The sequence below is a fragment of the Gobius niger genome, assembly GCF_951799975.1.
Source record: "Gobius niger genome assembly, chromosome: 7".
Taxonomy (NCBI): domain Eukaryota; kingdom Metazoa; phylum Chordata; class Actinopteri; order Gobiiformes; family Gobiidae; genus Gobius; species Gobius niger.
The window spans coordinates 29,233,220-29,245,851 of record NC_136858.1 but is presented as its reverse complement, the minus strand read 5'-3'; the positions used below and the strand labels follow the sequence as shown (position 1 = coordinate 29,245,851).

The window sequence follows — 12,632 nt, the reverse complement described above, 5'->3', positions numbered from 1 at the left end:
CCGAGTCGACACCTAGACTTCAAAACCTAGCCCATTAACTTGAAAGTGAATTCCAGTGCATTATGCTCATAACTTGTTGTTTAATAGCAGCATATTGGTTACATAATTAAGTGGCGAGCTAGCCAGGAGAGAGTTGGGCAGAACTGTATTGTATTTGTGTATTGTTGTGGGCAAAAGTACAACAAAATGGATGTCTTTGAGAAATATGGCATAAAAATACCCAATGCAGTTGTGGTTGAAGGTGCTACAAAAACAGAAAGTGATAATGAAGTAATTGAGTTTTTAGGAAAACAGGGGTCAATTTTGAAAACTAAGTTTATTGAAGAACCAGAGTCACCATTTGATGGTAAGCTGATTGTTGAATACAAATCGGGTGAAGCTGTAGCTGCGCTGCGTGATTTAATGCCGTACACTTATGCTACCCGCGACAACGATGTATTGTATGAAATTTCAGATCTTTCAAATGTTTGCGCTGCTCAAATCGAGAAGCTAAAAACCAATGCGTATATTTCCGACCTGAAAAACTTAGCTAAACTCACGGGGAAGGACTTTACGCACGTACTTACTAATGTGATGTCTCTGCTTGGTCACTCTGTGAAGGAGCTAGGCCCTAGCCAAGTAAATCAGCCCCCGCCGGATGGGGATGTGCCCCGAACATTTCCGGTGTCTGCTGCCACTGCTGAGAGCTGGAGTCAGGCATTGCCCACTCGTCAAGATGAACCAAGAGCTCAGTTTACACCAAGACCGTCTCTGTCACACATGGCCGCGCCGGACTTAAATCCACCAGAAGTCCAGCGGTATGTTGTTGAGCACATAGTTAAGAATGACGACAGGGGCATGCAACGACTAAGAGTTTTTTCTGGAAAGATGCCCCGGCCCCAGCATGAAACTGATTATGAGACATGGCGTTCTACTGTTGATTTAATGTTGAATGATCCCTCTGTCTCTGATTTGCAGCGATCGAGAAAAATCTTCGAAAGTCTTCTGCCCCCAGCCGCGGACATGGTCAAGCATTTAAAACCTGAAACGCGTCCAGCAGTCTACCTCCAGATCCTCGATTCAGCGTATGGCACCGTGCAAGACGGGGATGAGCTCTATGCAAAATTCATGGACACGTTCCAAGACGGAGGAGAAAAACCATCTACATACCTCCAGCGGTTGCAAGTTGCTCTGACGTTAGCCGTGAAGAGAGGGGGAGTCCCACACGCTGAGATCAACAAACACCTGCTCAACCAGTTCTGCAGGGGTTGTTGGGACAACACCCTAATTTCCGAGCTTCAACTCAAGCAACGAAAAGGAGACCCGCCATGTTTCGCTGAACTACTACTGCTGCTGCGTACGGAGGAAGACCGGGAAGCTGCCAAGACACTGCGAATGAAGCAGCATCTGGGTCCCTCCAAAGCCAAAGTTATGACCCAGGCTCAATACGCCTATGCAGGCGGTGAAGCCAAAGAAGCTGCGACGTTGGAACAGCTCACAAAGCAGTTGGCCGACATACAAAGACAATTAACAGCTCTTACTGCGGCCCAGTCCAGCTTGAAGCCGCCGATACCTGCAAAGGCCACATATCCTGGTTCCGAGGGTAAATCGGCTAAAACCCCTGCACGGTCGGCTAAAATCTCGTCTTCCGGACCAAAACCAGGTTATTGTTATCAATGTGGTGAAGATGGACATATCAGACCAGCCTGTGACAATCCTCCAAATCCTGCTTTGGTGACACTCAAGAAGAAGCAGCACACAGAGAAACTACAGAAATGGCAGAACTCCAACTCCACTCAAGGCCATTCTTTAAACTAGATCCAGTTCCTGTTGCGGGGCGAACTGGAACTGCTTTGGACCAAAAATGTCCCAAGAATCTGAAATCAGTTACCTGTGCTGAGCAGACTCCTTCCACTCCCATCACCAAGTCTCGGCTTCCAAAGGGGCTTATCGGATCCAAGTGTACAAGTGAAGTCAACATCGCCGGTCAGAGATGTCAATGCTTACTCGACACTGGATCGCAAGTTACCACTGTCCCTGTTTCGTTTTATAACAAGCACTTCTCTCACCAGCCGTTGAAATCGCTCTGTGATCTCCTCCAAGTGGAAGGTGCCGCCGGCCAAGCTGTTCCCTACCTGGGCTACATCGAAATGACAGTGACATTCCCCAGAGACTTTGTGGGCGTTGACACGAAAGTAGCCACGCTAGCACTTGTCGTCCCAGACACACGTTTAGAACTGCAATCACAAGTGCTAATCGGGATGAATACGCTGGAACCCATGTATGACCAATATGTGGGGAGTGAACATGCCAGCTTCCAGCCAACAGCGCATGGGTATCGAGCTGTCCTGCAACTGCTCCAGCTTCGTCATCGGCAAACAGAGTTGGGCAGTGAAGGGGTGGTACGACTCTCAAGCAAAGCTCCGGTTGTCATTCCCGCTGGTCACACCATAGTTGTGGAGGGCTCCATCCATGCCATCACCCCACCTGCAGGCTGTTGCGCGCTCGTTGAACATCCGTCCTCTCCATTGGCTGGGGGGACTCTGTGTAACAAGCTGTCTGATTACCACTTCTAAGCATGCCCCCCACAAAGTTCCAGTCATCCTCAAGAATGAGTCTGAACAAGACGTGTCCGTTCCTCCTTTGAGTATCATTGCTGAACTCGTTTTTTCGCCACAGATTCTGTCACATGATGTCTCTGTAAAACCTGAGTCCACTCATCATGATCTGCAACTGAATTTTGGAGATTCGCCTCTACCTCAAGAATTGAGGGAAAGGATCACAAACAAATTGAACCAGATACCAGAAGTTTTCTCGCATCATGATCTGGACTTTGGAAGAACTGATAAAATCAAGCACAGCATTAAAATGCATGATGACACACCATTTAAGCACCGGCCTAGACCTATCCATCCACAAGATATTGAGGCTGTCCGCCAACACCTACGAGACCTTCTGCAAACTGGAGTAATTCGAGAGTCAGAGTCGCCTTTCGCCTCCCCTATTGTGGTGGTTCGCAAGAAGAATGGTGAGGTACGTCTCTGCATTGACTACCGGAAACTGAACCTCCAAACCAGAAAAGACGCCTATGCCCTTCCCAACCTGGAAGAATCATTTTCAGCGCTGACTGGTTCAAAATGGTTCAGTGTTTTGGACCTCAAGTCTGGCTACTACCAGATTGAGATGACAGAAGCGGACAAAGAGAAAACAGCGTTTGTCACCCCTTTGGGGTTTTGGGAGTTCAATCGCATGCCGCAAGGCGTCACCAATGCTCCCTCCACGTTTCAACGCCTCATGGAAAAGTGCATGGCAGATCTAAATCTAAAAGAGGTTCTCGTCTTCTTGGATGATCTGATTATCTTCTCCAGAACATGGGAAGAACATGAAGAGCGCCTGCTGCGAGTACTCCACCGGCTGAAGGAGTATGGTCTCAAACTGTCTCCGGAGAAGTGTACATTTTTCCAAACCTCTGTGCGCTATCTTGGTCACATAGTGTCCGAGGGGGGCGTCGAGACCGACCCTGAGAAGATCAGTGCCTTAAAGACCTGGCCAATTCCGCGAAATCTGCGAGAACTGAGATCCTTCTTAGGATTCGCCGGATACTACAGGAGGTTCCTTCGAGGGTACTCTGCCATAGCAAAACCACTGAATGATTTGACCCGAGGTTGCGGATCCTCTCGCAAGTCTTTCAACAAAAGACCCAACACAAAGACTCAGGATTCGCATCAGCAATCGTTCGGAGAGAGATGGACACCGAAGTGTCAGCATGCCTTTGAGACGCTGATCGACCAGCTGACCACTGCACCGGTTCTGGGATACGCTGACCCAAAGAGGCCATATATCCTACACACCGACGCTAGTGCTGTGGGGCTTGGCGCAGCTCTGTATCAGGAGCAGGAGGGCCATCTGAGGGTCATTGCGTATGCCAGCCGGGGGTTGTCCATAAGCGAGTCAAGATATCCAGCTCATAAACTGGAGTTCCTGGCGTTGAAGTGGAGCATTACAGAAAAGTTCCATGACTATCTGTATGGGGCCAGCTTTGTTGTGGTCACCGACAACAATCCACTCACCTACATCTTGACATCCGCCAAATTGGATGCTGCTAGTCATCGTTGGCTCGCTGCCCTCTCAACATATACCTTTACCCTCCAGTATCGGGCCGGAAAACAAAACTATGATGCAGATGCACTGTCACGACGGCCACATGATTCAACATCCGATGCTTCCTCCGACATTGACCTCATTCGGCAGTTCACTCACGAGCACAGCAGTGAGCTTGGATGCGAGGTTGCACCAGAGGTCGTCGCTGCCATTTGCCAAAGCTGCCTTGTACGAACCTGTCGTTCTGTCACCTCCTCCGATACTCAACCTATCACACTTGTTGAGTCCTTGACTATGTCAGCGGAAGCGATACCTGAAAGTTACAGCGACGAGAGTCAACATGGGTTGCCAGTCGTGCCATCCTTGCCTCTTCAAGAGCTCAAAGAAAAACAGAGATCTGATCCGTCTATTCGAGAAGTCATTCACCAGCTTGAGACTGGAGAACGAGTTCCTCCCACAGCACGGCAAGAGCTCCCTGAACTTGCTCTACTGCTACGGGAGTTGAATCGTCTGGAATTGGTGGATGATGTCTTGTACCGGAAGAGGCAAGATGGAGATCAAGTGCTGCTCCAACTCGTGCTACCCGAAGAGCTTAGGACACTGGTGCTGACGAGTCTTCACAATGACATGGGCCATATGGGTATTGACCGAACACTCGACCTTGTGCGTACACGATTCTTTTGGCCTCGTATGTCAGCAGATGTTGAGACCAAAGTTCGCACTTGCGATCGGTGTGTGAGGAGAAAATCCCTGCCGGAGAAAGCCGCACCGTTGGTTAACATCACCACGACACATCCACTTGAATTGCTCTGTATGGATTTTCTGTCTCTAGAGCCGGATCAAAGTAACATCAAAGATATACTTGTCCTTACTGACCACTTTACAAAGTTTGCCGTGGCTCTTCCAACACCTAACCAGAAAGCGCGTACAGTGGCACGGTACCTGTGGGAAAATTTCATTGTATATTACGGCATCCCCGAAAGACTCCATACTGATCAAGGCCCTGATTTTGAGTCAAAGCTCATAAAAGAACTCTGTGAAATTGCCGGCATTGTGAAGACAAGGACTACTCCTTATCACCCACGGGGTAATCCTGTAGAGCGTTTCAACAGAACTCTCTTAAGCATGCTCGGAACTCTTGAGCCAAGGCAAAAGAAACGTTGGAAAGAGTATGTGAAGCCGCTATGTCATGCATACAACTGTACCAAAAGCGATGTTACAGGGTTCACGCCCTACGAGCTAATGTTCGGACGCTCACCCCGCCTGCCAGTAGACCTTGCTTTTGGGTTGCCTGTCCGTGAAAACCAGTCCAAGTCACATTCACAGTATGTCGCAAACTTACGTTCCAGACTCGAGCAATCTTACCAAATTGCCTCCAAGAATGCTGGGAAATCGGCTGAAAAGAATAAGGCTCGGTTTGACCAACGCATAACTCCGTCAAGTTTAGAAGTTGGCGACCGTGTTCTCGTTCGGAATGTAAGACTGCGTGGGAAACACAAGTTGGAGGATAAGTGGGAGCGAAACATATATGTTGTCCTCAACCGTGCTGGAGATCTCCCAGTATACACAGTGAGACCTGAGAAACATGTGAATGCGCCTACTCGAACCCTTCATCGTGATTTGTTACTGCCCTGTGGGTTTCTTCCAACAGATACTCACCATGAACTTTCAGAAACAACACCGCCTCGTAAGCCAGTGACTCGTAGTCAGCGACATGCTGCTCCTTGTACTGAGGACTTGGGAGAAGATGGGTGTGATTTGCCTTCCTTTGCAACTTACTTACCTGAGACCTTTACATTTGAAGAGACTGTCTTTAAATTGCCAGTTGTCCCCAGTCCCTCGTGCTTACCTGAAAATGCTATAGTGCCTATACTTACCGATCCTGTCGAACAAAACTTGCCTGATCCTGAAGAGTCCTCTGCCGTTGTTGCCACGTTGCCGCCTTCACCTGTTGGAAATGGTCAAGATTTCTCACCTAATTCAAGTGAGTCTGAACTTTCATCTGAAACTGAAGTCTCTGACTCGGACGTTCCGGAAGAAGGAGAAGGGGAGCTCAGTGGCCAAGCAGAGACATCTCTTACCTCGACTGATGCCACTCACGACCCAACGGTAGTTCCTGACCACTCCGTTGAGGGTCCCACGCAAGCTGTAGTCGAGCCGGTACAACCTGTCCGTCGTTCTTCTAGACCACGACAGCCGCCGGAGCGTCTTGGCTATTCCGGGTTGGGAAAGCCTCTAATCTCTGTTGTTCAGACGCTTTTGCATAGTCTTGCAGATGCATATGGCGAAGCGTTTAGTACTACCTCTGCAGCAAATGCTAGTTTTGAGTCATCCGTTCACGTTGTATAGCATGCACACGGAGGTGCATGGTCTTAAGGGGGGAGGGTGTAACGCAGGTGTCAAATTCATTCATTTGCCCTTCTCCAACTCTATGGTTGCCTCCGCGCTATCGCGAGAATAGGGTCATGTGACCACGTCCCGCCAATCACGTCCCTTTAATAACGGGTATCCGGAAGTTACCGGTAGACGCGAGGGAAGCCCAAACATTTGCTGCTGCAGGTATGTTGTTCGCTCGGTTTTCTTTAAAATAACATCCGTTTACTGTCTCAAACTAAAATGCTTAAATGTAAACCGTAGGAGCCGACTACCAGTGCCGGACCACGTTACACGAGCCGTGCATTCGGTGAAACGCGGACTTGGTAAGAACGCACACAACCATGTAGCTTAGCGTTAGCCGCACCCCTTTGGTTTTGCGGGGGTCCGGTTAGCATTTGCTATTTGTGCCATATTTCTATCCGTTCTTTAGGATATTCACCAAATACGAATAGTAATGATGTAAACTGGTTTGTGTATTGAATGTTACAGCTGAAAGTTGTTAAAGCAAGGATTGTAAGTGGCGTTTTTTAGCCCAAACTTGTGATTATGATATTGACGTAATGTTTTGAATTTGTCTTAAGCACTACGCACTTCAGTGCACCTTACGCATTAAGTTGCTAGTTTTATACAAAGAAAGTACCATTGAATTTAATGCTCTTTTATGTGTATTACTATGTACTTTTGTTTAGAGTCTAGTGATATACTAACCCAGTTAGTGGGGTTGCTGCTATTTGCTAGTTGCACATTGTTGATTGGACATGTCTAAATTATGATTATATTGTACAATGTGGATAGAGAGATTATATGAGTTGTAATACGATTAGTGTATTATAGAATTGATAAATGTGTACACAACTTAGACTATTGTTCTTGGTGCTGTTTTATGCAGGCCAGGCTTTTTACATTGATGGCGAGCTACTGAAACAGAATTCTGGCCCAAAGAAGAAGTATCCATGCCTGGAGATAACCACTAGGAACCCGACCTCCTGCTCTGTCCGGGCTGGTAGGAGGCTCTTGCAGCCACCCTCGCAAACTCTCGCACCCCAGTCTACGGCCCCTCTCACATTCACTCACTCCTCCCCCCGGGTCACTACCTTCCCTCTGGATACTCAATCAGGACCCCGGGTCGTATGAACTGTTGAACACTGAACACTGAACTCTATCTAAAGGACTTAAGACTGCTGCAATCAAATTGCGTTTATTGCACATCATGCCTATTTGAACTGCGGAATTGTCTATTTTCTTTGTTTTGTTTTGTACATACCATGGTTGTTTTGAATGGCCATTCCATTGTTGTCTGTCCACATAATTTTACTTGCATAATATATGGTACCATCAAAAAGCAAACTCTGGTCTCTGCCTCCTCTCTCCGAGTCGACACCTAGACTTCAAAACCTAGCCCATTAACTTGAAAGTGAATTCCAGTGCATTATGCTCATAACTTGTTGTTTAATAGCAGCATATTGGTTACAATTACAACAAGCTTCACTCAAGAACTAAACACACCTAGCTCAAAACTCCTTGCCAACACTGTATAAAGCAGGAATACCGGTCATTATTAAGACTTAGCTGCCTGACTGTTTGCCAGAACCAGAGTACTCAAAATAATCAAGCGTGACATAGCACAAAGCGGCATTACAAAACCCCATATAAACATGAGGGTCTGAGAGGGCAGCTGGATTCGAGGCCAGGGGAGGATTTCTCAACATGGCCGCTGTTCTTGGTCATTCTTCAAAGTGTTTTTATTCAGTTTCGGGGAGATAAAACTTTCTCAACACTTACCGCAGTCTGGCCTGTTCCCTGTGAGATGTCTTTGCATGAACAATAATGGGTGTCATAATCACCAAGTAATGAACAGGCCATCTCGCATTTGGTGGCTTTGACAAGTGAACACAAACACAAATTCCTGTCACAGAAACGGTCCAGTGCAATAAACTGTAAATCAAGCTACAGGTTTCAAGACAAGTGTGTCCCTTTGTGATCTCTTTGTTTTGAAAACTGTGTCAAAGCCGCATGCTAGTGACACTACTCACTGCCTGGGAAAGTAAGCTGTAATTGATGTCTTTGCAACGGTGATGCCACTCCTTTTGGCACCGTCCCGACACAACGACAGCACCACTAACCGCTCAGAGGAACATTGTGCAGTTTTGAAATAGTTTCTTTTGTACAATGTATGATCAGTTTGCCAATGACTTAACGATAAGTATTTGATGCCAAAGAGATACATGTTCTGCCCACAGAGTCCTTTTGTAGTAGAAGACTTCAGATGCTAAAGATGAGCTGCACAATATACTGCAATATTTTTTGGTTATTGCAACATAACATGATGCAATATGACAAGATGCCACAATATATCAATGAGGTCTTATTGCACAGGAGAAAATGCATAGGAAAGGAACAGGCCTGAGATATGTTCTTACCTGAGCTTAGACGAGTTGATGCGTACCTGTCACAGAAGATGTTGTTAGCATTTGGCCTCCCCCAGTATATTCCTATAGCTCCAAATGGGGTGAAGTTAGAAGCGCCCAAGCTCTTCCACGGGCACAAAGACCAGACAGGTACGTATAAACTCGTCTAAGCTCAGGTAAGAACATAATCTCAGTTTGGGAAAACGGTGGCCTGTTCCTTTAAAGATGTGCAAAAGTTGTGTTTCTTTCCATTTTAGCCTTGTTATTATGCTCCTGACTAAGCTTATTTTAGTTTTTTAGTTTAGTTAGGAGGGCTGGGACAAAATATCGGATTGCAATACTTTGTGCTGCAATACCAAGTATCAATACTTCATGATACTTGATACAAGTATCGCAATACTTTCCAATTCCATACCGTCTTTGCTCTGCCCAATCCCGTCAGACCTTGGAAGCTAAGCAGGGAAAGGCCTGGCAGGACTTGGATGGGAAACCGTTTGGGACCACAAGGAAGCCAAGCGAATGTAGTGAGTGAGTGGTGGTCAGAGGGGGCGATGGCGCAGACTGGCTGCCCCTCTTCCGTCAGTCTATCCCAGGGCAGCTGTGGAATAGTAGCTTACCACCACCGAGTATGGAGTGAACGAATAGTGCAATGTAAAGCGACTTTAAGTGTCCAGAAAAGTGCTATATAAAACCAACGCATTATTATTATCATTATTAATTCTTGTGTTTGGAGGCATTTTTATCCTGCACTTCTTTGTCTTCCAGAAACAGTTACACAGCACTTTTCAACCACAATAAATATCAAATGGATTTTGGCTTCTAAACTTTGGACACAGGACTTTATTTTAAAGTAATCGCAATATACGTACCCCTGAATATCGCGATAAGTATCGGAACGGGTCAGAAGTGGATCGTCCCAGCCCTATAAGTTAGTTCTTGTGATGAAAAAACATCATGCGTCGTACTGTGTTGGCTTGAAAATATTGTAATTCAGTTATCGCCATATTAAAAGGAAGTTGTTTCTCATATCGTGCCCTGAAGTTAAACTAATGTTATCATAAAGTTACACACCGCCTCATTCAGGACATGTTTAAAGCCGCTATGACAGTAGACCTGGCTCTGCTCTGTACTTTTCACTTTATAAACACTGGCAGCAGCCCCTTCGCACGTTTAGGCCGGGTCTCCCCTGCAGCTCGCACACAGAGGACACATTCATCCCAAAATGGGCACCAGGAGGAGACAGGAGGGGGGTGGCAGACACACTTAAGGAATTTTTCAACCACTTTAAACCGTCAGGCCCGCGTTGAAGACCCCAATACCGTCCCGGGACCGTCTCGTTTGGCTTCAGTCTGCATGCGGAGATCAGATAAAAGTGACTGCGTTTTGACATGATGAGCGCTGAGCTAATGAGGCGATCGTTGGCAGGATAAGAGCATTCTTTCCTCCACAGAACCAGGAGGGAGCTTTCATTGGCTTTCTCTGCACAGGGGTTATGAACTTGGGCTGCGGAGCTGAGCGAGGGCATCGAGTCAGGCTCATTCTGCTGCTTTTTCCTCCAGACTGGAAGATGCTGTGTTAGTTAGTCGTCTAATTGAATGGTTAGGTACAGGATTTAAAAAAAGTAGTTTTCCCTTTAACTTTTAATTGAGAGATTCAATGCAACAAGTAGACCTGTCACAATAGCAAATTTGAAGTATGACATATTGTGGCAGGAAAATATCGCGATAAACGATATTATTGACTTTAAATGTACAACATTAAAGCACAAAAATGACAGTAAACCTTTGTTCTAAAAGGTGCTTCAGTCAAAATTTAAAGTTTTAAAAAGAAAAAATAGGTGGAATTGCTAATAAATGTACAGACGATGAATATATCGAGCCCAAAAGTGTATCGTTAATCTTTTATTGAACGATAAGTCGATGTAGTAATTATCATGACAGCCTTAGCAACAAGTAGGCTACTTATTATAGTTAACCTTCTGGCTTATCTGCATTTGAAAGGTGTGTATATGTATGAAAAAGCATGGCCTGTCACAATAACAAATTTGAAGTCCGATATATTGAGGCAGGAAAGTATCGCGATAAACGATAATACCGACTCCAACGATACTAGATACTGTCAACTCTCAGGCATAAAAATGACAGTAAAACTTTGTTCCAAAAGTGCATAATTATATCCTAATATACCACACAAGCTCCCAGCCCTAAGCACGGCAAGCTTTGGGATGCAGAGGCAGTTCTCATGCAGTGTTATGAATATGCTAATCAGAAATTGCGTGACCAGTGAGTTGTGGACTGTCTCGGGAATACATGATGGCTGAGATGAGGAGGCTTGGGTATGGAAACCTGCAACAATCGTGGTTGACAACTAGTTCTAGAGTAAAAAAAAAAGGTAATCAAGAAATGTATGTAATATGATACTGTAATCCCTGCTTCCAACAGAGGGGTAAAAGTCGCCCCAAAACAAACTACAGTCTCTCGCAGTGCTGCTACCCCCCCGTTAAGTGTGGAGGGGTCATGGGCGGGGGGGAGGGGTCACTAAACATGCAAGTCTCCCGCAAAACAACACAAACTCCAATTTACATTAACTCCCAAGACGGTGTGGCTTCATGTGCAGAAGGAAAGCGGCGTTTTAGCTTCACAACTTCCAATCTTCCCCGGAGGATAATCAAGACAACATGTGGGGCAATGTCTGACTTAAAAAACACATTATGAGATGGAAAAGTTTTTGTCTAAGCTTCACAGCAGCAACATCAAGCCAAACACACGCAAAAAAAAATGTAGTTAACACATTGCAGATTGAGCATCAGCAGGGGCACCGACCTTGTAAGCAGATGAACCCCACGACGTACAGCGTATCCAGCGGGATCGTTCCGCTCCTCATCGCCGCGTTCCTCCAGCCCTCGCCCCGCTGCTGCTGCTGCCGTCTCCTCCCGCTCTGCCCTCGTACATCCATGCCCGCTCCTCTGCTGTGATCCTCGACTTTTCCCCTCCTCGTTTGCTCCACAACCTCTGGCCAAAAAAAGTAGCTTAAAAAAAAAGAAGAAGAAGACCCGTGCGTCACCGTTGTAGGCTGTGCGTAAAGGTGAGAAGCGAGAAGTCCTGGTTGTGTTGCTACCTGAGCGGGTTCCCTTGGGAAATAAAAGCGGTGGCTTCCCGACTGGTTCCTCACGGGGAGGAAACTACCAAGAACACGGCAGGCACATGTGGGAAAAGTCGCCCGTGCAGCAGGCCAACCAGACGGACCACTTGCCGACGGGGGGAAAGTTTTGAGCGGTAACTTCCAGGTGCGCCGCGGAACAGCGAGTCGATGGATAAATTACTTGCGGATGCTCGTTTCAGTCCTCGCCGCGTTGCCTCCGACAACCCCGAGTCCACAGCCGCCTGCTCCGGGACCACCGCTGTCCGCTACGAGGGGGTAGTCTGGCTCCGCTGTGGTGCTCTTTGGAGTTCGCGTCCTCCCACCGCTTTGAGAGAGGTTTTTACGGAGGCGCGACATGTAGCGTCAACAAAGCGCAGCGCATCCGGCACGAGCTTTCACAATAAATGTCAGCTCAGAGGTTTTTTTTTTAAATAAAAAGCAGGTTTATTTTACTTTACTTTGCTTCAACATTAAATTCATACTGCAACAAATAAATAAATACAATCATTTACACTATGTTCAATAAGGCCATATAAGGACTGGCCTCTCCTCAGACCTGCCTGAATAGATTTTGTTTATTTTTTTTTGTTCTAAAAATAGGCCAATTTTTTTCTTCTTTTTTTTACT

General features: G+C 46.5%; 1 protein-coding gene across 1 annotated transcript in view; it reads right to left on the bottom strand.

The window, feature by feature from the left end:
- ptk7b (protein tyrosine kinase 7b) overlaps positions 1 to 12,327 on the bottom strand; it is a 175,197-nt gene extending 162,870 nt beyond the window's left edge. The window contains exon 1 of the mRNA XM_079559712.1: positions 11,687 to 12,327. Coding sequence (XP_079415838.1) covers positions 11,687 to 11,819 — 133 coding nt within the window. The 5' untranslated portion in view covers positions 11,820 to 12,327. The remainder of the gene's footprint in view (positions 1 to 11,686) is intronic.
- Positions 12,328 to 12,632: the final 305 nt, after the last annotated feature.